Source organism: Siphateles boraxobius, unplaced genomic scaffold (genome assembly GCF_051911475.1).
Source record: "Siphateles boraxobius isolate OS27281-9 unplaced genomic scaffold, OSU_SipBor_1 15, whole genome shotgun sequence".
Lineage (NCBI taxonomy): Eukaryota > Metazoa > Chordata > Actinopteri > Cypriniformes > Leuciscidae > Siphateles > Siphateles boraxobius.
Genome location: NW_027508755.1, coordinates 2,036,308 through 2,064,280, shown reverse-complemented (window position 1 = coordinate 2,064,280; position 27,973 = coordinate 2,036,308). Strand labels below are relative to the sequence as shown.

The window sequence follows — 27,973 nt, the reverse complement described above, 5'->3', positions numbered from 1 at the left end:
AGATCGCTTATTCAGTCGCGTATGTTTCTGTTTATTTGGTAGTTACATCACATTTAGAAAGAATGATCATTTCTACAAATATGCCACCAAAAATACGAGCTGATGAGCTTTAGCACTTTCTCCCAGTAGGCTACAGTTATATTTACAGTCAGAGAAACAGAGAAAAAGTTATAGAGACGTATAACGTATAAAGAGACGTAGGCTACTGACAGATAGAATAAAAACATGATTGTGATAGCCATTATGATTTGTCTGATTTCTTCAAGCGTTCATATTGACCATGTTTACTAATAGAATAGTCATTTGCATCGCGTATAAATATTTCTACCCTATACAGTGATCAGAATCCACATCAGATCACAAACAGAAGGCATTCAAACATGAAAGTGAGTTTTGAGGTAAATGATTTTAAAAGTCTTTAAAGTTGATGATGTTAGCTGACAGAATCATCCGGCGTTATATGTTGGTAAACACATTAAAATAAGTCTACTTCTTTAAAACATGACAAAAAAGTATGATTCAAAATGCACTTGAACAGCAAACTTTTAATTGGACATTACAAAGTACAATTTACTTAAATCCACATGTACCAGATGTGGGCCGGATCTGGGCCGACGCTATGTTGCTGTCTGGGATGCCACTGTAATGAGGCTGGTATTTAGGACAGGGCCACAGTCTCAGACTCTTCAGGAACTCAACCAACTGATGTTTACAGAGAGATGTCTCTGCACATTAAAATAGATAAGAGAAGATATTATAACATCGAAAAACCTTACACTGTGATTATGGAGAACTAATGGAGAACTTGAACCACACTGTAAAACAATGTAGAAAAAAAATCTTGGTACTAATTTCCCCTAGCTTTTTCTTGTTGACTCAACTTTTGTAAATAACAGTTATATGAACTGACAAAAGCTGTGACAAAAAAAATAAAAAAAAGTTTAGTTGAGTCAAATTGACATTATTTGTTTTCTGGAGAGATGCAACTATTCTGTGACAAATCTTTTGTAGTTGAGCCAATTCAAAACATTTTTGTCTATTGGAAACAGAAGTTCTTAAGAATTAACAGGTTTAGATGTTGATTTTTTTTATTGAAAATCATTTGGTAACCATTTTGGTGATGAGTGTTTCCTTTGGTTGACTCTTGTCTTTTTGTGTGAGTTTGTGGTCTTTGATCTTGTTGTGTTGGTTTTGCTGAACAATGCTACAGTCATTTCAACTTTTTTCAAGTTGTGTTTTTTGTAGTACAGATCATTTGCAAATAAACGAGTGTACAGCAGAAGATATTGTCGCTGATATTCCTGAAATGAGAAACTGGAGCTATTTGTGATCGTCTGTTACTGCTCAGAAATTGGGTCTCTGGCATTGATGGTTCTCCTTTTTCTTTGCAGGTGGACGAGTAAAAACTTGGAAGAGGAGATGGTTTATTCTCACCGACAACTGCTTGTACTATTTTGAGTACACAACAGTAAGTAGATTGGTTTTCAGCATAATTTCAGGATTTTGAGCTACAGCTTGTCCTGTCTGAGGGTCTGAGGGGTTATTCTTGTCCCAGATGCATTTTTTAATGGGTTTCTTCTGACTTAAGGACAAGGAACCACGTGGAATTATCCCTCTGGAGAACCTCAGCATCAGAGAGGTGGAGGAACCCAGGAAACCTGTAAGTGCCCGAGCAAACGTCAACGTCAGAGCCGTATGGGATCATGGAAACCTCATGCCTTATAGTATGTTGTGTCTCCTCGTGTAGAACTGCTTTGAGCTGTACAATCCCAACCATAAAGGACAGGTGATCAAGGCGTGCAAGACGGAGGCCGATGGGAGGGTGGTGGAGGGAAACCACGTCGTCTACAGGATATCAGCTCCCACACCAGAGGAGAAGGAGGAATGGATCAAATCCATTAAGTAGGATTTCCTATTGAACATATTGTTAAATAGTCTTGTTCAGTGATTTAATAACTGGCTGACACCCATTTGCTGAAGAAATGCAGCATACAGTGATAAAACTAACTTTATTCTAGAGCTTCTGTAAAGCCAAAACAATCTTTGTTACTTTAATTCCCCGTTATCACTGTAAAGTTGCTTTGAAAAAATATATATTGTTAAAAGCGCTATATAAATAGATGTAACTTGACTTTAACTCTATAACAAAACCTAATGAGCTGCCACAGTCAACATCAAGAACAAGCATAGCTAAAGTAACTAACAAGCCAAGCTCATTAGAAAAACGAGCCTCTGCTAAATATTACGTTGATTCTTGCACGTTTCACTACACTTTCAAAGTGAAACGTCCAGGGAGTGGGGCTTAAAGGTTAATGCTCTTGAAATGAATGTGATTCTCAACCCTCAACAGTTCACATTTTCAATGTCTTTACTAATGAGCTGATGACTTGAATCAAGCCTGTTTGATTAGAGAGACACCAAGACCTGAAATAGGTGTGTTAGACAAAGGACCAAGGTTTAGAGACACTTTTTTTATATAAAAAAAAAGTTTGGTTACCATTATGATGATCGGTGTTTGCTTTAGTTGGTCAGTTTGACTCTTGGCCTTTTACGTGAGTTTGAAGTCTTTATAACACTGTTTACCAAAACACATAATTTGTTTCAAAGGAAGCCAGAAACAAAGATGTACTGGTGATATATTTTTCAGCATCATAAAATAGAATAATTCATATAATCTTAATCCTGACCAAAAGTGAATATTTGTTATTAACAGATTATATTCACCAATGATCATTTATTGCAACAGAACAAACATTCTGAATCTTAATTTTTTTAATAAAACTGTGAATTTTTAAAAATGAAACTGTGTAGTATTGTACAAGGAAATATATCTTTATTAATCCATAATCTGCTCATGTAGTGTTAATCTGTATGAAATGTTTAGGTTAGTGTTTGGAGTTTTGCAAAGATGTCGGTAGAAGGACGTTTTTCCAATGAGCACATGTTGGTAATTACTAATGGTGTAAAAATGCACTCGTTTTCTTGATGTATCAATGAAAACATCCTGCCGATTCAAACGCATCAATCTTCAAATTTGTGTATGTTAGCCAATAATCAATTTACAATTGACCTCTATTGACCTTTGCTGCTTTTACTCTCATTGAAACATCTTCCAAACACTTCTGAGACTCAATTCATCTCCGGACCGCTTCAGTACAGTGATTAGCTCACGGTCATATTACAATCAAAAGTCAAATGTAAAAAATATGACTATATTTTATATTATATATATTACTATATTTATGCATAAAGAAAATAAAGGACCATTATTTTTTGCTTTCGAGGTTCTTTTTATTATAATTAAACATATTTCCCATCAAATTATCATCAACAAAAAGTGTGCAAATACACAATCTCATCACCAAATTTTATTTTTGCCATTACTCTTAATGGTGATTTTAATTAAGCCAAGTTTATTTAAATACAAATTAGAATAAGATTCTCATTACTGCAATACAATGTGATTTTGACATTATTTACCGTAATTTTTGATGTTGTTTTACTGTATTTTACTGTAATGAAAATGGGATTATTTAATCATTTATATATTTATTGTTGCATTACAGTAATGAGAATGGGGGGATTACTTAATTTTCATGAAAATAATCTCACAATGCAAAGAATCCCAATGTTCCCAGCCATGTTACTGACATGCTTTGTGAATTTCACCTCACTAGCTTTTGGGACGGATCTTGTTAACTGTGGTTTGGTCCGGATTGGGACAGCAGTGTCCACATGAAAAAATACTATAGTAAATACTATAGAGTTTTTCAACCATACCCACAAGAAACAATACTATTGTATATTATAGTAAAATTAATTCTTAAAAGTACTATAATATACTAGAGGAATTTTACCATAATATACTATAGTATTTTTTCATGTGGGTGGATTTTAACAGCACTAGTCATGATGGTGTTTAGTCTCATCCTCGACCCTGTGTTTTCATGTGGAGATTAGTCAGAGCTTAACCCCCCACCACACACACACACACACACACACACACACACACAAACCATCAACTCCACAGGACCTGTTGCGGTCCTCGTGTCTCCGCTAATCCAGGCGCCTCGTATGGAGGATGAGAGGCTTTATCACAAGCACTTTTTGCATAGTCGGCACAGTTATGACCCACTATCCTTATCTGCTTATCTGTAATCATGCTTTATACGCTCGGGATATTGGACCATTCAGTCACGCTTTGGAAACAAAAACAAGTTCTTCTCAGAGGTTTTAACTCGTGAGTTGAAGCGGATGGTTTTGCCAGTGCAGAATGTGAGCCGACAGAATTTAGAATTTAGAACTCTCTGTTTATTCTCAAATATTCTTAATATGATAGAATCAGTGTAGAAATTGTGAAGGCTATGTTCAAAATGCATTACTAATAGGGGTGTAACAATACCCTCATGTCACGATTCGATACATATCACGATACTGAACTCACGATACAATATTATTGCGATACTTACAAGACATATGATAAAAAGTTAACAAAAAATAAACTGTTGATTAAAATGGTAAATATGTTTTACATTGTGTGTGTAAATGAATAGTCTTGTTGCTGGAAACCACAATAGAGACACCAGATTAAACATATTTATGATTATGAAGATGAAAACACAGAATTATTTTATATGAATATGCTTGCACTCTTTCACTGACTAGATACTTTTAAAATAATGTACGCCACTTTTTACTGGTAACATTTGGCATTTTTAGGAACCACATATATTGCATTATTATACATTATATTCAACATTAGGCTATATATAGTAGTTTATTGTTTTACTGACACAAGAGTTTACAACTCTGTAAACTTGAATTTTTTCTCACACAATAATTTTTATTTATGTATCCACGATACATATTGTTATACATATTTTTTATATTGCCATATATTGACACGATATATTGTCACACCCTATCTGTGCAGTGTATCCTGTATTATAAATCATATTGTATGTAAGAGGCATCCTGTTAGCGTTTTTGCAAAATGTAATTAGTTGCATTTTTTAATTTTATGGTTGACAGTCCAATCAAAAACTTTGAAGAAATACTAAATTGCAGGGTAGAATATAGTCCAACATAGCCAATAGTATTCAGAACAACACATTTCCCAGCAGCCTTTGCAATAATAAAAAATACGAAGAGCACTCACTCTGCACTGCATCAACTTTTTCTTATCGCAGTGCATCAGACAGAAAAACATACTGTCGGCCCAGATCCGGCCCACATCTGGCACACGTTGAATCCACACGGCCCAGATGTGAGCCGGATGTTGCCTAATCCATGAATTATACCCCAATATTTTGAGCAGCGTAACAATTTAAATTTGCCTTCGTCTCTGGATCTCACTTGTGAGACCTTGAAATGCTGTCTACATAGGCAACACACTATAGATGTAGTCACCCTATAAGAAAAGAAGCACTTTCTGGAGGATGAGTTTCACACTATGCGCCACACTAACAAGATTTCTAGCGTGAAAACTGTGGCAACAGCAGCAGAGCATTGTTGACTGTTCATATCAGTATAAAACCAGCCTTTAATCTTAGCAGTCACTTTACACTGGACAATCCCGAAACGCCACTCAAACGCAGAAAATCCCTGAGAGGTGGAGTCAAACATGGGTGGGGTGTGTCCTCAGAAACCATGGAAACCAAACTAGGTCACTGAACAAACTATTTCCTATGATGTCGTTAAGACAGGAGTGTGTGTGCAAACATATATAGGCTATATGCTTTATTTCCATATCAAAGTCTCTCACATCTCCTTTTAATTGGTTCCTTCAGAGCGAGCATCAGCCGAGACCCTTTCTATGACATGCTGGCCACCAGGAAAAGACGCATCGCCAACAAGAAGTGAAATCTCCATCCAAACCCTTTCCTCAAAGCCTGTTCACAGCAACACACACTGCCTCCTGGAACACACTTTGTGCAGATGTGTGTTTGATGATGATGGGTTAAAGGAGCCCATCGGCTGAAGAATTCAATGTTTATAGTTCCTTTCTTGAGTCCCAGACAGCAACATAGTGTCGGCCCAGATCCGGCCCACATCTGGGCCGCGTTGAACACACGGATGTACCGGATGTGGCTCGGATCCGGGCCGACACTATGTTGCAGTCTGGGGTTTCTATTCATATGAAAACACAGCTGTCCTGACATGTTTGTATTTGCATGGATGTTGGTATGTATACCTGGGCGATATGAACTCGTTTATGAACTCTCACTGCAGAAAAGCCATTTATTTCGGAAGAGACGAGCCCTATTTGGACGGCCGGTGTGATCGACAGTAATCCTTCATGGCCATTACCTCTTACGGTGCTAGAAGACTTCGTGTGTGCATGTGATCCAGTGCTAACGCTAGGTGGCGCTCTGGAGTCAGCTGGACTGATTTCATGTTGTTAGAGTTAGAAACAGCAAATATATAACATATATATATATATATATATATATATATATATAGAGAGAGAGAGAGAGAGAGAGAGAGAGAGAGAGAGAGAGAGAGAGAGATTTTACCTGAATTCGGAGCTGCATACTACTCTTACTCTTACATTGTGTCGGCCCACATCCGGTACAGATGTGGGCCGGATCTGGGTCGACACTATATTACTGTTTGGGTATCTTTCAATGGTATATAGAATAGTAACCCAGACAGTAATATAGTGTCGGCCCAGATCCGGCCCACATCTAGTACGTGTGGAAAACCGGATGTGGGCCAGATCTGGGTCGACACTATATTACTGTCTGGGTATCTTTAAATGGTATATAGTAACCCAGACCACAATATAGTGTCGGCCCATATCTGGTACGTGTGGAATACCGGTTGTGGGCCGGATCTGGGATCTATGTTGCTGTATGGGAAGAGTAGTTTACTCTGAATTCAGCATCCGTTTCTGTTGTCCATCAGGAGGTACCAGTCCATTAACCCTTTCCGTTCTGCTCTTAGATCTAATGTTACATATGATGTTTTGATGTAATACGAATGAATTTGCTAGCTTTTGTGTTCTCTTTACAAGTATAGTTAAATATCTCCTTTTATATTTATTTTCTTTGTGAAATGATTTTTATTCTACTCATAATTGGTAAACTATAGATCTAAGTTATGTGTAAATACTGTAAACATTTGTCCTCTTTTGTGTGTGTGTGTGTGTAAGTACAATCTGTAGCATATATAAATCTACTGGCTCTTTATTGTTAGGGCTCTTCGCTCAGCAGCCTTAAACTAATGTACTTCTGTCAGGGAAAAAAAAATCACCTTGTAATTCTGGAAAAATTTAGTTGTTTTTTAAGAAGAAGAAAAAATCCAGTAGCAATTTATATGTGGTTGTAAAATAAAAGCCCTTTCCAAGGGTGGAATAATATCTCTAATGCCCTTTGGGGCTCCAGATAAATTTTTATATGTCTGTATAAGCTATTGGTCAAACTGTACATGAACTATGAATACATAAAACATTCATAAAGCTAAAGATTTCACGAGTTATTTTTTTTTCACACATCACACGGGGCAATTTGATCCAACTAACTTTGATCATGTACAGTGCAGATTTCTGACGCAACGTTTTTGAACAAAAGGATTGATTGCATGATTCAAATCGAGTGTAATGAGAGGTATCACTATTGTTGATACCCAGACAGCAACAGTGTCGGCCCAGATCCAGGCCACATCCGGGTCGAAACTATGTTCCTGTCTGGATAGAGAGATAAAAATAACCCACTCACATGTTGACCATACTCTCTTCATTTAAAATGAAAACCAGATTTCTGTGACTACTCAATTAATCAGCGAATTTCCAATCTGGTGTACACTCAAAAAAATTATATGTTGGCTTTAATTAACTTTATGTCAACAGGTCCCACATAACTGGGTTACGTTAAACAAACATAATTTGTTCATGTAACTTCAACATCATGTAATTAAGTAATTTTAAGCGACCCAATTACACAGCAAAATCTCCAGTGTTAAATAATTAATAAATAATTAAGTGAATAATTGAGTGATGATTGAGCATTATTGAAGAACCTGATGTTAACAAGCAGAATCACTGAAGGAGAAAACCGGAATTTAAAGTCACCATTATGGTGATCAGTGTTTGTTTTAGTTGGGCTCTTGACCCTCATATCATTAACTTTAGATTTTGTTTGGCTGTTGTACATGAGTTATAACAGCCAGATGATCAAATAGAAAAGATGATCTGATGGTGTTGGTTGTGTTTTAACATAATCATTATTTCACAATCATTTTACCTGAATCACTGAACTCAAATAGAACCCAATTTCTGAGTTAAGTTTAGCTTATGGATTATAGCATACATCATTGTAGAGCATACCATTTTTAGCCTTTTCAATGAAATCAAAATGATCAAATCACTCACACAAATGAACTCAACCACTGAATCAGCCAATAGTGAGCCTGCAACATGACACCAATCATTTAATGCATTTATAAAAGCATTAAACGTTAGTGTTGATGCTACAGAATCCTTTTCTATTGATATATTTCTCCTCATTTATAGTTAGAGCAATGATGCACACATAAGTTACATGTCCATAAACATAACAAGCACACCACAAACTCCAGGGAAGCCCGAAATCCTCATAAAAGTGACTTGATTTTGCTGCATGGTTTGAACATCAGCTGGAAAGTCAATGAACCAAATATTAAAATGCGTTAAATATTTTGTAAGCATATTGTGTAGTTACGCTTTTGTTTTATTTGTGATAATGCAACGAAACATGCAAAATCATGCTAAGAAATTATGAGCACGTGTAAAAACAAGCGAGAACCAGTGAAAAATGTAATAACTGACTATGTTGTCGTCAATGCGTTCTTATTCCTGTGAGCTTTTTTACTAAGCGAACTTATGTCATTAAAAATCAAACAAAACAAGATCCACACGGCACTGTCATCACCAGTGCATTATTACTGTCATCACTGCAGTTAGAGCATTGATTCGTAGAGTGGGACAGGTTATTACACTTCTTATGAAAATGGTGGACTAAATGTTTTGGAATTTGAAACATAAAATATTATATTTAAAGTTAATTGGCTAAAAAAAATCCTAATTGCAGTTGGAACTTTTTCCCCTTTCAAACCTTGGTAATAACCAACATTTTCTACTTAGCTGTAATTATAATAATGATAAAATACCAGCAAAACTTCTCTTTTTATCATGGTCCTTGATTTTTAAGCAACTTTTCACCACATAAGTATTATATACAGAACAATAAAAATAAAAATATAAATTTCCCTCTGAAACATTGCTTTGATTATAGTATCATATTGGTGGATTAGTTATTTAATTTAAATGTTTTTTTGTTTTTTTTTGCACATTATAATATTCCTGTAACACACGGGGGACTACGCAAGTTTTTGGTGTAATATCGCTTGAAATCATACGCTGTTTAGACATCAGAAAATAATTTACATTCAACAATTGTCCTCACCTACTATTGTAAGTTCTTATAATATTTGTTTAACTCACAAAACTGATCCAGAAGAGCGTTATTTCTAACAAACATTGTTTTTACCTGATATTTACTCGTATTGGACTTGTTTGACAGACAATATTGTGTGGAAAAATTACAAAGTCAAAGAGACGTCATTCAAAATTATGTACAGGATTTACTTGTATAAAATCCTGTGTACAAAATTTGACTTTTAATCAAATTGTTTGTGATTTAGATTTGTGTGTCAGTTGCCCTGAAACTGAGGCTCGTTTAATCAGGCGCTGCTCATTCATAGGACCGTTTTGTCTAATTGTTTGTGATTTTATCATAAAGAACATTTGTTATTTGGTATTTCGGAGATCTAGAAACAAAGCGCAGTCAGGTTTATATAATACATTTAATTCTTTTAATGTCAAAATTACATGTTCACAAATGTACGTTTTCCTGTAAAATAAACCGTTTTATATAATTCAAGAAAGAAATGGAGCTTTATATTGACTAAATCCAATTTTCTATCAAGCAAAAATGTGTAAATGTATCAATATCTCTATGTAGATATACATTAATCCCCCTTAGTGTAACATTTATGATGAATTTTATTGTAATATATGGTATTCTCTAATATTTGTAAATAAAAAAGATTGAATGATAACTCCTAAAGCAAACTCTGTCACCATCTACTGTCACTAACTGAAAAATCCTTGCCAGCAATGCAGATTGATAGTCTATAATACTGACAGATATATATAATTATATGTATATATCCTCATGATATGCAGCTCATGACGTTGGTTTTGAGTGTGGCGACTGAAAAATGAATAAACAAGGTTTATGAAGGTGCAGATTTTATCCAATGTTAACAGTAGGAGGATGTAGCAGAAAGCAAATTAATTTGAAGCTGTGGACAACTATATAATATCTCATCACAAATATTTCAAAACGGACAGTTCATAATTTCAGATGTGCAACAATACATATTTGTGAAATTCATGGTACATTTGTTCATCTATATTAGTTTTGTTTTCAATTGATACCAAGACGATTTCTGCACTTATTTACGAATAATTTAGTCACAACAACCTTTATAAGAATACAATTTGATATGAATAGATATTATATTGCATTACATACATACAGTAGTATATATACACACATTACACAAATATAGGACTTTTCTTCAAAGCAGATTGATGTAATAGGAGGGTAGTGATCCATAATGGCTACAATTCATATTTGTATAATTAAGCACCATAAATATTTACATGGACGGACACACAGTTGTACATTAAACCTGGATGATTATAATAACAAGTGTGTGAATCACTCCAGAGAATAATACGACTGACACTTCACAATAAGGTTCATTAGTTAATGTATTAACTGACGTGAACTAACAATGAGCAATACATGAGTTACAGTATTTATTAATCTTTGTTAATGTTAGTTAATAAAATACAGCTGTTCATTGTTCGTTCATGTTAGTTCACAGTGCATTAACAAACACAACCTTTGATTTTAATAATGCATTGGTAAATCTTGAAATTAATATTAACTAAGATTAATAAAAGTGGAAGAAGTCTCGTTCATATTTAGTTCATGTTAACTAATGAACCATATTGTAAAGTCTTATCATAATCCTATACCGCCCCCTGCTGGAACGAGAACATCATACAATCATGCAATCTCTCACACTGCATCTAAACAGTGTGTGAGACTAAAATAAGTGTGTCCCAAAGCATAATCAAAGTTTAACCTGATAAAAAAAAATATTTATTTAAATGTGATTTGTGCATCGTTATGCATTAATATGAGGAGTCTCGTCATGAAAGACGGAAGAGAGAGAAAGACAGATCAACGAGCTTCTGCATTTCTCTCCGGTACTGCAGGAAATTACATGAAATGTGGAAGATTTTCTCTTTGACGAGATGATTGACAGGTCAGTTTACTGTGACAGAGAGCAACGGTTAAAGACGCTATTGCATGACGTGATAGTTTGTCTCAAAGCATGTCTACACTCTCAGAAAAAAAGGTCCAAAAGCTGTCACTGTGGCGGTACCTTTTCAAAAGGTACACCTTTGTACCTAAAGAGTGCATATAAGTCCCTCAAAGGTACATACTGGTACCAAAAGTGTACATATTAGCACCTAAATGGTACATATTAGCACCCCTTTGAAGGGCATTGTCCCAGTGACCTTGTTTCTGAGAGTCTACTCCTCTGCTACACACGCAAAACTATGTACTTTTTATTCACTAAAAGAGTACATACTTTTAGGGCGTAGTATAAGTATGCGAAGTGAGACGCAGCGTCAGTTGTGGACGCATCAGTTCCTGTACATTATTTAGGTTTGGATGAATGTATGGTGTTACCAGAGCCCGTCTACGGAGAGCCTGTTCACTCCCTATTAAGTCCTATTGTACCAAATTTTGGTTGTAGTTCCACCAGAGTTCCACTGGGGGACGATCGCCCTGAGTGCAGAATGAATGGGAGTCTATGAAGCTAGACGCTAATTTGTCTCTTTCACCCGATTGCCGTTGAGAAATCTCAGATTTGATTGTAGATTTTGCAAGTTCAGCATGGGTTGTAGGTCGAAAGTTGAATGCACGAGTACTTATGTCCTTTCGATTTCTTACAGGTTGAGTTGTTGTTGCTCATTACACGCTAGCATTCTGCTAATGAACGCTGATTGGTCAGTGAAAGACTGATTACGACCAGAGATACCGCTTGATGGCATCATGGCTTCCGAAGCGGGACCAGAATGTGTGTGTGTATTTTCGGCATGGTCTTTTAAAACAACAAAACAAAAACTCTTCTAGCACGTGTATTTACCTGTGTCAGCGGTGTTGTTGACGCCTCGAGAGAAAAGACGCCAAAGTGACTGAAGGATTGCCGTAAAGCAGTATCTCTGGTCGTACGATGTGTATGACGTTATTGACATTTTAAAAGACTTTTTAAAGCAAATAAGTGACTCTAAAAAATCTAACACCCAGCAATTTCTTTGCATCTCCTTTCGAATACAACGTTCAAATTACTAGACAAAAAATGATATCCTGAGAAAAGTGGATTTTGAGGGGTATAGCCATAGATATCCATAATAAAGGCTAGATGTCTCGTCCGCGCTTCTGGCCAATGGAGGTCGACGTCCCCACCTGGCGGCCATCTTGTCACAGGCAGCTCGCTCACTCGTAACATTGTGTTTTAATGGTGCATGCACTTTTTAAATAACCATAACTTGCTCAATTTTCTACCGATTTTCAAACGGTTTGGTTCGTTATAAACGTCAGACATGTAGTTATCACACTGTATACTTATGAATAATAAGTGTATGAATAATAAGTGTATGAATAAATAATCATCCAGAATTATAGCCACGTTGACAACGTTTGTAAGAAACCAAACCGTTTGTAAATCCGTCAAGATTTTAACGAGATAAGAGTATTTGTGTTCATGCTGATCACTCCTCTTACAGCACATCAGGTACCACAGAGCCCGTCAGAATAGCTTGCCTGTGACAAGATGGCCGACGGTGATGGCGATAGAGACTCCGCCTTAAGACATCTCGCCTTTATTATAGATATCTATGGGTATAGCTCCATAGACCTCCATTCATTCTGCACTCGTCCTGTGAGCGCCCTCATATGGAGCCAGAGTGGAACTGCAACCAGTTCAGAAGCCGGAAGTTACTGAGAGTGGACGCTCTCCCCTAATAGACATTCTCTGGTGTAACTGATGTGCTTGACCTGAAGCCGGCGTATGCTGCGCTCAGCAGGGCGAGGAGGACACCCGCTGGTAGTCTGGACACTTGAGCAGAGCGGGGTAGCTGGCGTTCATCTGCAGCGAGGCGTCGCTGGACAGGTCTGACGGGCTCCGGCCCCGTCTCCAGGGGTCTGGGTGGAGGAACTGACCCGAGTAATCGGAGCCGTTGCTCAGCCGGGGCCGGTAGAAGCTCGGGTGGGGCTGGTAGATCTCCTCCGCGGTGTAGCGCTTCATAAACAGGTACACCGACATCACTCCTGCACTCTGAACACACACACAGAAATCCAGACACCTTCATTTATACAGCGCTTTTAACAGTAGAGAACGGTGTATCACAAGTTACCAGAACCGGTGGAAGAGATATTATGCTCTGCTTCACTGAGGCTGTAGTTGCTGCACAGCATTAACAAGTCAAGTCACTTTCATTTATACAGCGCTTTTAACAATATAGCTCGTTTCAAAGTAGCTTTACAGTGATAATAGGAAATTACAGTAACGGAGATTGTTTGGGCTTTACAGCAGCTCTAGAATAAAGTTAGTTTTATCACTGTATGCTGCGTTTCTTCAGCAAATGGGTTTCACCCAGTTATTAAATCACTGAACAAGACTATTTAACAATATGTTCAATAGGAAATCCTACTTGATGGATTTGATCCATTCCTCCTTCTCCTCTGGTGTGGTTATTAGTTGTTAAGTTAGCGGCACCGTTTTAACAGAAAACAGAAAACTTTTAATGTGTCCTGGCCGTTCATTCGCACAGCAACAGTGTTTGGGGCTCGAGAACGCAAACCTTGAAACAGGATCCAATGTGCGACGGACAATAGCTTTAGCTGGACGATCATTTTATTCTAGAGCTGCTGTTCCTGCTCTCAAAAAGCTGCTTTGAAACAGTCTATATTGGTAAAAGCGCTATATAAATAAAGGTGACTGGACTTAAAAGTTCAATACCTACCATAAAATCAGTCCATATACTGCATCACACACAATTGACCGTTTGCAAAGCCCCGCCCCCTTTAGTTACTGTTGCTATGTCCGACAAGCCACGCCCCTCTCACGCCACACAGTGAAAAACACATCACAGAGCAGAGGACACTGACAACACGCCGACAAACAGGACAGACAGGCTTAGTTTCGATATGAAACAAAGTCTCAACTTTCAAATTTGGTCATTTTTTAACGAAATTTAAACAATAAATACCGTTTTGTGTCTCTTTAATGTGTCTGACAGATCGCTCAGTTAAAGCTGCTCGTGAACCGATCATCTCTTCCTTCTAGTTCATTTATAGCATCAAATAAAACATGAATAAACACAAGAAGGAATGTTGTTTTAACCGCGGAGAGACGTCAGTACTAGGGCTGGACGATATGGCCAAATTTTATATCACGATATATTTCTTAATTTCGGTCGATACGATATAATAACGATATCAATATGAACAATATAAAAGCCTCAGAAAAACTGACACAACAGATGTCTGTATCTACAATCTTTTGAAAAATTAATTGGCCAAGTCTATGAAACCTGCTGGAGTCTTTTGGTACTGCACCATAACAAACTACATGAACCAATGAAATAACCCATCATAACAATTATTCTCTTCTCAATACCTGCTACAAGACTATGGAAGCACATGGGTAGCAATATTCAATTTGAAATGTAATATGCAAAATGACAATGCATTTCTGTTTTTAAATTTACATTTGCCATTACATTTGTGCAACGTTTGGTGCAAAATTAAAATTGAATTATATAATTTACATTTGCCATTTCATACACTAGTTTTAATATGTAAATTGAATACATATTTTAACGCTTTATAAGTTGCAAAATTACAATGTATTACAGATATGATTAGATATGTTTAACATTTTCAAGCAAAAACTACAGCAAAATGATCATTTAAATGTAATTTTTCTTAATTGCATTTACACTCACAGTTAGACATGCGATTGCATTTTCAATAAAATTCAATGTGCAAATTGAAAATACATTCGGAGCCGATCACGTCCCGCTCTGTCAATCACTGCGTGAAGTTTCGCTTTCTTAGATATTAAAATCATATGTATTGGTCATTCTGAGGTCACTCAGCATCCCCACATGCTCCAAATTAACGCAAAAAAGTCTTGTTTGTTTGTGCCGGTTAAAGTGTTGTTTGCGCTGCTTCTATCGGGTGAAACTGCTTCAGATGGTGGAACAGATTTGATGTGTTCCCGCTGCTAATCGGCACCACTCTCTGCCACATTTTGCAGCGCGCTGAGAAGTTTTGAGATCTCAGCTGAAACACCACTGAATTTATACCACTGAATTAGTCTGCTTTCTCCTCACTTGTGGAAGCTCGTTAAGTCACATTTGTATTGCGGTCAGGGCCGCTCATTCTGTAGCTGAAACTTGCCGCGTTGGAGATCAGCCTACTAGTGCTGAGCACTGGCTGCGTCCGCGTGTCTGTGGTGAACGTCATCACGAAAGTAGCCAATTGTGTTATGCTCTTTCTTACGGCTGCGCGCCTAACGTCAGTCAGTGACAAATGCTGTATATCGAAATATCGAAAATGTGTTTAAAAATCATATCACAGTTATCGGAAGAAAAAAATATATCGCAATATATATTGATATTGAATTATTGTCCAGCCCTACCTAGTCAGTACACTCAAGTTCAAATCCTTCAACGTTAAGCTACTTTGGCCCTGTCCCAAATGGCACACTCCGGATATGCGGACTTCCTCAGAGTCCACACTTTGGTGACGTCATGTAGTGAGACCTATAGGGCCCTTGGCACGAGTCCACGAGGGCGCATTGAGAGGTATTTTTGGGACAGACTCGATCAAGCCTTATCCATACCACAAATATCATATACAAATGTTATACTATTTAGCATCGATCGAGAACAGGATTTATTTTCTTTTCCCAAATCTCATCTACATGTCCACTACACAGCCTGCTTTTACAATGCTACATTTTGATATTGTGTATGGCACCTGGGCATTAGACAATAGATACATGCTTATTTAAATGATGTATTGTACATAATAATACATAATGTTACATTTTATAGTTTCAGATGAATTTACAGGTTTAAATATTCATACTACGTTTACATATGACTCAGTAAAGCCCTGACATTCGGTTCTATTTATTTAATGAGTCATAATGCGATCGTATTATTCAGCGCGCTATTATTAGCCTATGTTTGAGACATCCACCACTGAATGTTGGTATAAACTGTAGGTAATAACTGGCCAAATGTACACCTAGGTCATAAAAACCGTAATGATACTTGCACTTAAATATTATCTTCTCAGTCATGTTAACAATAGTCCATGAGCAAAATCTCCTCACATCTGTTGTCTGATTGGCCTTTCGCAAGGATTCCTGGGTAGTTAAAGTGTGTGAGCCTGCATCCATGCGCTTCAAGGGTACACAGGGGGCGCTGCTGAGCACACACACTTCAGAGCATTAACATGATGAATGGGACGGCCTACGGACTCGTAGACCCAGCGAGCACGCGCAAAGGGGAGGGGCTTAGGCTCTCTATTCTCTGCAATGGTCTAGATTAGATTAGCAGACTTGCAGAATGTGGACTGTTTTTATGGGGATTTTCTAGTGGTTATAGTATTTGACCCTTCAGGAGGCTTGACATCTCCTGTCATTTTATGGAATAGAGCTCCAATTGTGGGAAAGACTGTCAAAATTCTTATGTTTATGAAAGATTCAGCATATCAGAATGATATCCGAAGGATCATGTGACACTGCAGACTGTATTGAGTAATGATGCAGTCGTTTGAGCATTAATGCAGACATGTTGGTCTGCTTTATCAATGCAGAAATGTTTTCTGGAAACACCTGCGATTGCTAAAAGTCAAGGGTCAAGAGCCCAACTAATGCCTGGTTCAGAATATTGCACGATTATTTTTTGTCTGTTACGATAGTCACTGTGTCAGATTACACGATTTTGACTCCTAAAATCTTGTGTCGTGGACAAGAAACATGCCAGACTACACGTTGCTTCCCGATCAGTCATCGCATGCCGTCTTACACATACGTACACACACACACACACACACACATACACACACACTCACTCTTGACGGAACCCGTCGTGGAGGACTGGAAAAAAAAATTAAACATGCTAGACTTTTTATTGTAATGTCGTGAAGCATCGCAGACGTCTGTTGTCGTCCACTATGACACGCTATACGAGATGAAACGATTGAATCTTGCGTCCCGACACCCGTTGTCGTTTACGAATCCCCACGACACACTATGAAAAACAGATCAAGCCAAAATCATGTAATCTGAACCAGGCATTAAGCAAACACTGAAAAACTAAGCATTTACAACCAAACATCAACATCTAAGACTCTGATAATTCTCAATAAGAGCTTCTGTAGACGTCTGACAGAAATATAGTCAGTCTGGTTAGTAATAAGTGAAGCTGGTAATGCTTCACTTATTACCAATAGTAATATTACTAATAGTAATAGTAATTTTTAAACTCCAATTTTTGTGGAGTTGTTTAATCAGATCTTCAGAGATTTAATGTATTTTATCTTCAGTTCATCGAAGGCTGTGTCTGAAGAAAGTTGTAGTTTGTGTTCTTATTTCTCTTTCTCTCAGTGCTTGTTCACAGCCGGTGTTTGAATGATTGAAAGAATGTTTCAGGAACATTATACTAACCTTTAGATAACATTATATTAACATTCAGACATTTTTGTGCTCTTGGAATGTTACAAATCAACGTTCCTATGATATTTCATTGTTCATCAATAGTAATATTAAGTTAAAGGAACATTTGAGGAACATCACACCTTCTAAAACACGTTCCTCTAACGTCAAGAAAAAACTAGAAATTTTTTACATTCCCGGAACCAACACTGAATATTTTGGAGAACGTTCTTGTAACAAAAGTCTGTTTGGCTGGGATTACATGTTTAAAGTGAGACACGACACATAACACACACAGGCTGATTTAACAGCAGAGAAGAGAAGGAGAAGTGTGAATAACACAGTGTGCTCACCTCAGTGAGCAGGAACGAGACGGCAGCGAACGCAAACGACCAGCCGTACTTATAGCTGAGATACGCCTCATTACTCTTAGTCCTGCTGAACATCTCGTCATTAATGCTGGAGATGTAGAGAACCAGACCCACCACCAGAGACAGACCTGTGTGACACACAAACATCAGCCGAGACGCACAGTATATAGTTGCACATATATAGAGTGGCTATATATATATATATATAGACACTGCCGTTCAAAAGTTTGGGGTCGGTACAATTTTTTATGTTTTTAAAAGAAGTCACTTCTGCTCACACCAAGGCTGTATTTATTTAAATAAAAATACAACAAAAAACTGTAATATTGTGAAATATTATTACAGTTTAAAATAACTGTTTTCGATTTTAACATATTTTAAAATATATTTTATTCCTGTGATCAAAGCTGAATTTTCAGCATCATTACTCCAGTCTTCAGTGTCACATGATCCTTCAGAAATCAGTCTAATGTGAGGATTAGATGCTTAAGAAACATTTATGATTATTATCAATGTTGAAAACAGTTGTGTAAACATTTTTTTTCAGGATTCTTTGATGAACAGAAAGTTAAAAAGAACAGCATTTATCTGAAATATAATCTTTTGAAACATTATAAATGTATTTACTGTCACTTTTGATCAATTTAATTCCTACTTGATGAATAAAAGTATTGATTTATTTTATTTATTTCCACCACAAAAAATAAAATAAAAATTCTTACTGACCCCAAACTTTTGAACGTTAGTGTTTAATGTTACAAAAGCTTCTATTTCAAATAAATGATTGTTTTGAACATCCTATTCATCAAAGAATCCTGAAATAAAAATGTAAATAACTGTTTTCAACATTGATAATAATCATAAATGTTTATTGAGCATCAAATCATCATATTAGACTGATTTCTGAAGGATCATGTGACACTGAAGACTGAAAATTCAGCTTTGATCACAGGAATAAATGACACTTTACTATATATACACATAGAAAACAGCTGTTTAACATTGCAATAATATTTCACAACATTACTGGGTTTGTTTTGTATTTTTAATCAAATAAATGCAGCCTTGGTGAGCAGAAGAGACTTCTTTTAAAAACATTAAAAATCTCACCGACCCCAAACTTTTGAACGGCAGTGTATGTATATAAATTAACTAAATTAATAACTTTTTTACAACAAAAATTAACCATCACTGAATTTACTTAAGCTGGACAGTGACACTATTTTCTTCTAGAAACTAACTCTGTTGCATTATTTTCCTGTTATCTCTGTAAAGCTGCGTTTTGAAACAATCTGTACTGTAAAAAGCGTTTTATAAATGAAGGGACAAGACCTGATGAGGAAGAGGAAGAGGAAGAAGTGTACCTGACAGGATGAAGAAGATCCCAGAGACAAACGCCAGTATGGTGCGGTGGGGCCGAATGTGCCCGATATTGTTGAGCACAAAACCGATGAACATAAAGAACAAACTGACGAGCGGGAACGGCGTGGCCGAACGAATCATCTCTGAAAAGAAACAGCATCACAGGAAAACAAAGAGATCATTTGATACACTGTAAAAAAATCAAATTAGTTGGACTTATTTAAAAAAATCATGCAAACCGATTGCCTTAAAAAAACAAGTAAAGTGAAATAGGAATAGTATGTTGTACTGACAAATGCTTAGTTAGTATAGTTCACTTACACAAGAGTTCTAGTAACTTAAAAAGAACTGTAGAGAGTACTTGATCATTTACTTTAAATAAAATATAATTGTTACCATTGTTGTGTTTTGCAGGTTGTATGATCAATTGCAAGACTGCCACAAATATAGAGGGATTATATAAACCCAATTAAAAATTTCACAATGTGTTTAGGAACCTAAAACTGACTTTTGACAACTTTTTGAAGTATCTTATTAAAATCGTTCAGATATTGCAATGCCTTGCAAAATGCATTTGCAATATTTTGATAATTTCGATATCTCGTGCAGCCCTAGTGCTAATGCAGTTGTCCTTTTAGCTATAGCGGTAACACTTAACAATAAGGTTCATTAGTTAACATTAGTTAACTACCTACATTATTAAAATCAAAGCTTGTATTTGTTAACATTAGTTAATGCACTGTGAACTAACATGACCAAACAATGAACAGCTGTATTTGTATTAACTAACATTAACAAAGATTAATAAATATTGTAACAAATGTATTGCTCATGATTAGTTCATGTTAGTTAACTAATGAACCATATTGTAAAGTGTTACTGTTATCGTTACATACGAGTCATTCATTCAGGTTGCGCAGCCCCAAAAATGCAGTAAAACAGCGGTTTTATTTCATTCAAATGCTTTTTGCACAATAGCTTAGCAGCATGCTAACTAGCGGAGTGAAGTGTGCTGTCAGCTGGGTCGTGAGAAGAGCGCTATTCCTGCTAATGTGGAGCGGCTCTCGAGCGTGACAGCCATGATGCTCACTGTCCATCAGCGGGGTAATTACTCTCAAACACCTGTCAAAACTCACAGCTTATAACCCGTCCTGCACTGTGCATCATGGGACTGTATATGCGATTGGATTTGAATATACGGTACTCAACTGGTCGGATAGAAGTTTTAGAAAATATATTTATCATGGAGAAAATTACATTTCGTGTGAACTTTCAGAAAGATTTGTGGATTACTGGATGAAATTAATTGAATATTGAACCAAATACATAATGTGTGTGATATGATCATCTGTGGTGGCTGTGACTTCCTCACTCTTCCTCTGTAAATATTTGTCTTTTTTGTATTCAGAAGAACTGCAGGATTGTCTCCAGGACGCTTGAAGAAACAAACCTGAAAAACTACCTGAAAAACTGTATCTGGGGAAAATCTGTTTGAAACGCAAAGGGTGGCCACACCAAATATTGATTTGATTTAGTTATTTGAAGTTTATTGATAAATAACATTTATTGACGACATTATTTTTGAAAGTATCCTCACTTTACAGCATTTTTACACAAGTGCCTAAAACTTTCACAGACAGACTCGATGAGGATGAGATCTGATCTTACCGACTGTTGTCAGACTCCTTGTGCATTCAAATATCTCACTGGATTATTACAATTAACGGCAAAATTAATGTTTGGAAATGTAAACTGATACTTCCTACTGACACACTACAGCCAAAGATATGCATAACTGGCTTAAACACTTTTTTGGGGGTGAAAATAGTAACTTTTGCATAGTACTGCATATATGCTTAGTGTATTTGTAAACATTTTAAGAAATACTTAATACTAATTCAATTAATGTCCAATAAATATTGGTTTAAAGCACTTAATTCATGATTTTCTGTGACTTAATCTAAAGATAGAACTATTTATGGTTAATAAGTTGTTAACAAAGCATAAAAAACATGATCAACTCTTTATATATGAGCTAGGCTACTTAATAACAATTGTGTTAATTACAGTGACAATGAATGAAGAACTCATTATTTGTCTATTACCTATTAATATATTAACATGCAATTTATAAACTACACATTAACTATAAACTAATAGTTTGTTAATGATTTGTGAGTACTTTATTACTTTATACTTAGAAACATTGTTCACAAATGGAAGTGTTACCAAATTTTAATAGTCATTCAGAAACCAAAAAAATCACTGTAAAACATAAGTTATATGTACTAAATAAAATTGAGTTCACTTAATTTAAATATTACCAAAAGTTATGAGGACACAATGACTGAAACAGAACTCAAACTGAATGAGTTATAGAACATTTCTAGATCCCAGCATGATAATTGGATAATTGTTGAATAATTAAGTGACAAATTGAAGTGATGATTTCGCATTAATGATGAACACCTGCTGTTAACAAGCAGAATCACTGAAGGAAAGAGAAACACAAGAACTACAACTGACTTCAGCCACAGCCTTAGATGAAATCAAAGCCGTCTACGGAGAGCCTGGCCACTCCCTATTAAGTCCTATTGTACCGAATTTTGGTTGTAGTTCCACCAGAGTTCCACTGGGGGACGATCACCCTGAGTGCAGAATGAATGGGAGTCTATGGAGCTAGACTCTAATTTGTCTCTTTCACCGATTGCCGTTGAGAAATCTCAGATTTGATTGTAGGTTTTGCAGGTTCAACATGGGTTGTAGGTCGAAAGTTGAATGAACGAGTACTTATGTCCTTTGGATTTCTTACAGGTTGAGTTGTTGTTGCTCATTACACGCTAGCATTCTGCTAATGAACGCTGATTGGTCAGTGAAAGAGTGATTACGTCCAGAGATACCGCTTGATGGCATCGTGGCATCCAAAGTATTTTCGGCGTGGTCTTTTAAAACAACAAAACAAAAACTCTTCTAGCACGTGTATTTACCTGTGTCAGCGGTGTTGTTGACGCCTCGAGAGAAAAGAAAGTGCAGAGCGCGAAAGCACCAAAGTGACTGAAGGATTGCCGTAAAAGCAGTTCACTGGTCGTACGATGTGTATGACATCCCTGATATTTTAAAAGACTTTTTAAAGCAAATAAGTGACTCTAAAAAATCTAACACCCAGTAATCTGTAATTTATTTGCATCTCCTTTCGAATACAACATTCAAATTACTAGACAAAAAATGATATCCTGAGAAAAGTGGATTTTTAGGGGTATAAAAATCCATTCATTGACCTCCATTCATTCTGCACTCGTCCTGTGAGCGCCCTCATATGGAGCCAGAGTGGAACTGCAACCAGTTCAGAAGCCGGAAGTTACTGAGAGTGACAGTTCTCCCCTTATTCGACATTCTCTGATGAAATCGACTGAAGATTCTTGTCCAGTCTGGGACCAAACCCAGTTGAGAAGGACTTCTGTAGACATAAGTAAAGCTAGTTTCTGCTTGTCATGAAGATGTGTGCGACTTACTCAGAACGTTGACAGTCGACTCACTGGTCAGCTGAACATTCATGGGCATCACATATTCGATGGTGAAGCAGCGGCCTCTCTCCTGACCTGAGACACACACACACACACACACACACACAGAGAGAGAGAGAAAAATACTCTCATCGTTGTTTGTTTGTTTATTTGTTTAATTTGTAACGCGTCTTTGAGTTCCTTGGAAAGCGCTATATAAGACTTATGTATTATTTATTATTATTATTTAATAACTTTTCGAGGCCGGTAAGTTCAATCCCTGAAGAAGCCTATGGACTAGTATGGAGAAGTGATCCAGCTCTCAGATTTCATCAAAAATATCTTAATTCGTGTTCCGAAGATGAACGAAGGTCTTACGGGAAACCGTGTGTGTGTGTTAGTCACCGTAAGTCACTGACACTTTCATCATGTGGTGAGACCTACAGGATATCACATTAACACGCTCAACACTGTAACACCCAATGCAATGCAACCCTCTCACTTTAAAGCACAAAAATAATGTGAGACTTCTGAAAGCTTGGGGTGTTTAAATCACATGGCTGATCTCAAACAACGGCTCACATCTGTTCGCAGTCACGCTCACCGGATATAAACAGCGTGGGTTTGGATCGAACAAGCCCACATCTTCACACACACACTGCATTCCTTCACTGAGACTAATGTGTGTGTTTGTGCCACAGCAGGCCGTTGTTTGCCCATTCAGAGGAGTGTGAGCTTGTTGATCAGCAGGACACATCCCATCATTAATGATACCAGACAACAACGGCCAAAGGCGGACACACGGATACAGCTGAAACCTTTGTAATCAGTACAGAATGCCAAATATAATGGCATAAAACCATTAAAACCCCTTTGAATGTGTGAAGTCCATTGGAATGAACTCAAAGGACCGGCTATTTACAGAAGACACTGACTCTAACAGGGAAACAAAGGAAAAATGGGTCCTATAATGCCCTTTCACAAGATATAAAGTAAGTCTCTGATGTCCCCATGTATGTATGTATGTGAATTTTTAGCTCAAAATACCCCACAGATATCTTTTATAGTATGTTGAAATTGTCACGTTTTTGAGGGTGAACAAAAACGCAGTTTTTGTGTGTGTGTCGCTTTAAATGCAAATGAGCTGCTGCTCCTGGCACAGAGGGTGAAGGTTCAAGAGCTTGTGTGTGTGTGTCTGTGATAATTCGTTCATGTTAACTAAATAATGTTAACTAATGAACCTTATTGTAAAGCGTTCTCATTAACACTTATAAATGTATGCTAAGTAGCTGAGGAATGTGACTGACCTGCCAGGAAACACACTCTCCAGAGGCCGGAGTGTATGGACAGGTGTGTGTCAGTGCTCTGGTTGAGAGGCATGATGACGCCCTCCTCCAGATAGAGCCAGTAGTCAGTGCTGACAGCGATGCCCAGCAGACCCAGACTGCAGACCGCAAACACACTGCTGAGCAGAGCCAGAGCCTTCCTCCCGCACGCGCTCATGCCACCAGGGGGCGCTCACACACTCACACACAACCTGAGGGAAGCACACACACACACTGTCAGTGAGAGCGTCTCCAGGAAATCTGACATAATGGAGCGCCTCATGGAAACAAGTGTTTTCGCAAGCACACAGATGTAGTTAGAAAAAACACATTCAATAGACAAAAATACACTTTCACACTGCAATTTTCACATCTGTACGTTTGTCATTTGAGCAGCTGCAGCTGTCACTGTCTAACTGTTTATGCTAGGGGTGTAAGAATATATTTCGTCAACATATAAAAATGCAATAATATGTTTATCATGGATAGTGATATGTATTGTGTATAATTCACCAAAAATGAAAATGACTGATTTTTAGTGTCAGTATTACATTAAACTACTATATATAAGGTTGAAAATAATGTATAATAATGCAATATTTGTGGGTCCTGATAATGCCAAATGTTAATGCTATAAGTGGCCTACATTATTTTAAATATATCTAGTCAGTGAAAGAGTGCACGCATATTCATCTAAAATAATTCTGTGTTTTCATCTTCAGAATCATGAATATGTTTATTCTGGTGTCTCTATTGTCCTGTGCTTTGGGTTTCCAGCACCAAGTCCAAGACTATTCATTCAGACACACAATGTAATATCAAATTTAGCATTTTAGTCAAGTTTATTTTTTGTTAACCTTTTACCATGTCTTGGAGTATCACAATAATATTGTATCGTGATTTGTATTAAATCGTGACATGAGGGTATCGTTACACCTCAAAACTGTTCTGAACTGTTGTGCGCACAAAGCAAAATGAAACGTGATGGTTCAGAACAGTTTTAAATTTTTTTTGGCTTGGCGCATGGCATTAAAGGTGATATTTCAACCAATCATGCCAATATCTGTCACACACACAAAGCTCTCATATAAAATGCAGTACCTGTCACTGGATCAGAACGCCAGAGTGTCCATCGCTGCCGGGATGATGGACCTGTTTAAAGGCCGACACATTCATGAGCTCCAAAACACACAACATTTAATGACACATGTACATTTACAGTACTGTTCAGAGATTGTGTGCATTTTAAACAAGCTTAGCCACAAACAGCTCTACAACTAAGCAGGTGAAGATCCACACAATCCGAATTTGAGTTTACCGTCTTCTATGAACAGCACATGTAAAACTCTTCACTTAAAGACATTTTTTTGTTATGCTGGTTTTAAAGTCTCTTCACATCCTGATAGAAATCATTAAGTGGTCTAAATGTATTTATATTGCCTGTGGAAGGCGTAGGACCATAAAATGTTCGTCTAATGATGTCCTGTCAGCGTAAATATTTTCATACCTCCGCGCATCTGCTAGCGAGGACATCACACGCCATCAGCGTGTTTAATGCTGTGAGTGTAGACAGATGACAGTCACAGAGAGCCGCAAACGAAACAGCAGCCGTTTTTTTATAGTTCCTCCTGAACCAAAACAAAACCAGCCTATGCTATGTTCACGCCATAACTACTGTAATTTGGAAACCTGTGACGTTAAACTAGGAGTGGTTCGTGACTCTAATTTATGCGTTTCTATGGAAACACTATCAATGGCGAAATGAATCTGCAGCAGTCAGGTGGCACAACTAGAGCTCTTTAAGTTGTTTATGTTCATTATTATTGTAAGTAATGTTATGTGCTTTGACACATGAGGTAGTTAAACGCCGTCTCTCGTGACGCTTTTGTTTGCTCCTTGCTGTACGCGTTCATGGCTGAGTCCTTATAGGCAATGACTTTGCAGGCGGCATTACCTTGCGAAACTGATTTTGAACAGACTTCTGAGGCAGCGTAACGGTTTGATGATCTACAGCAAAATAGAGAGAGCTTTTCTAACCACAACTTTCATACGTTATCTTTATTTTAACTGTCACAGAATTGAAAGCTGAGGATTGTGGGATATCAAAGGCAGTGAATGATAGATCTGTGCAGTCTTCAAAAATCCATCAGATGAAGGTTTCTCAGGAGACTGGAAGGGGAGCTAACATTAGATTCGGACGTGCCCTGATCGCTACCTAAGTCCTACCTTGAAATGTATCCTTGAAGGCAGCATTGTTAAGTTTTGGGACACAGCCCATGTGTTTTCAAGGAGGCGTGTCTTTGGAGACGCTCTGGAGCGAGGATGGGGAGATGGGATCTTTAAAGCTAACACGCTATTGCTAGCCTCTCCGAAAATTGCCTATCCTACCATTAAATGCTTATAAAGAATTACAACTCTCCTTCACTTTTTTAGCTTAATAATGACACCATTGTCTTCTGTAGGGCTGTTTTATAGTTTATATCAGTTTGTTTCATAACTGATAAACTTTGCTGAGCTAAACTGAATCAACATCGAACTTAATGAATTAATGGCCTCCGTAGAGCAGCAGCGGAAATTGAATTTGTTTCATAATTGAAGAATATGCCAACATTAATAGTTATTTTACTATTACAGGAAAGGTGCTTTAAAAAAAGCTTTTGTATAAAGCGCTATAGAAATAGATTTTACTTGACATGACTCGACTTTTAAAGAAAATGTAAGTGTCTCAAAACCTAGAATTTTTGTGCATCATATTCTTTATGACCGATACAGATTGCTTTATGGTGAAGAACCAATTATTAATTATTGTTAATTGTTTTCCACCAAAATTCCAATGTTTATTATATTATTTATTATTACCACACTAAAATCAGAGAGTACATTAAGCTACAGCGTCAGAAAACTTCACAATCTTTTTGTAGCTAATTTTTGTTTATTTTTATGACAGTGGTGGATGAATAATACTATTTACCACAATTTTATAGTTGTTATACTATAAGTTATAGTTGTGTGTATTTTTTAATTATCAGGAGAACCACCGATGTTACATGTTCACCGCTTTAACTGGTGTAACATTAATAACTAAACATTTTTGTCTCTTTACTCTGCACATGTTGCAGCAAAAATAACGAGCAATATTAATTATGTGCTGCACAGCTGCGTTATCATTAGGGTATTATAAACACATGCAAACAATTAAGCAATTTTAAAAACGTTTCTAAATATAAACAATACCAATATTCAAAGCACACAAATAAATTATAGCAAACACATATGTCTGACTTCAGGATATGAAATCATCAGTACATTTAAGACGCATGCTTCTGTGTTGACATGTATAAGTATGACGACAGCAGTTGCATGAATTCCTTCATCCACATTGAAAGGATGATAATTACCTGTAGATGTTCTTGATGAGAGTAAATGTGTGTGTATTCCAGCTAGAGAGTGAAGCAGCTCCGTACAGTCAGTCCAGTCTGTGCACGAGACTGATGAACACTAGCGAGCGCGAGAGAGAGTGTACGTGACTGATTCGTTAAACGATTCTGTT

General features: G+C 37.0%; 2 protein-coding genes across 7 annotated transcripts in view; one reads left to right on the top strand and one right to left on the bottom strand.

The window, feature by feature from the left end:
- The window catches only part of cyth3b (cytohesin 3b), a 56,183-nt gene extending 49,714 nt beyond the window's left edge, over positions 1–6,469 (top strand). For all 3 annotated transcript variants that reach the window (XM_077230628.1, XM_077230629.1, XM_077230627.1), the window contains exons 10-13: positions 1,392–1,468; positions 1,589–1,660; positions 1,748–1,902; positions 5,790–6,469. In XM_077230628.1, the coding sequence (XP_077086743.1) occupies positions 1,392–1,468; positions 1,589–1,660; positions 1,748–1,902; positions 5,790–5,862 (377 nt within the window). In that variant the 3' untranslated portion in view covers positions 5,863–6,469. The remainder of the gene's footprint in view (positions 1–1,391; positions 1,469–1,588; positions 1,661–1,747; positions 1,903–5,789) is intronic.
- cacng5b (calcium channel, voltage-dependent, gamma subunit 5b) lies at positions 7–27,973 on the bottom strand. Of its 4 annotated transcripts, XR_013203924.1 has the most exons (9): positions 27,822–27,973; positions 25,525–25,575; positions 24,406–24,635; positions 23,108–23,194; positions 19,598–19,738; positions 18,216–18,361; positions 13,185–13,464; positions 2,498–2,575; positions 7–1,912 (listed from the first exon to the last, which is right to left on the bottom strand). XR_013203924.1 is itself a non-coding variant. In XM_077230634.1 (8 exons), exons 3-7 carry the CDS (start codon positions 24,599–24,601, stop codon positions 13,207–13,209), a joined length of 828 nt encoding a protein of 275 aa, XP_077086749.1. In that variant the 5' UTR covers positions 24,602–24,635; positions 25,525–25,575; positions 27,822–27,973; the 3' UTR covers positions 7–1,912; positions 13,185–13,206. The 4 variants fall into 4 exon arrangements, 2 of the variants coding, with proteins under 2 accessions (XP_077086749.1, XP_077086748.1); XM_077230634.1 differs by lacking the exon at positions 2,498–2,575; XR_013203923.1 differs by lacking the exons at positions 7–1,912; positions 2,498–2,575 and adding an exon at positions 9,830–12,604 and having other exon boundaries at positions 13,001–13,464.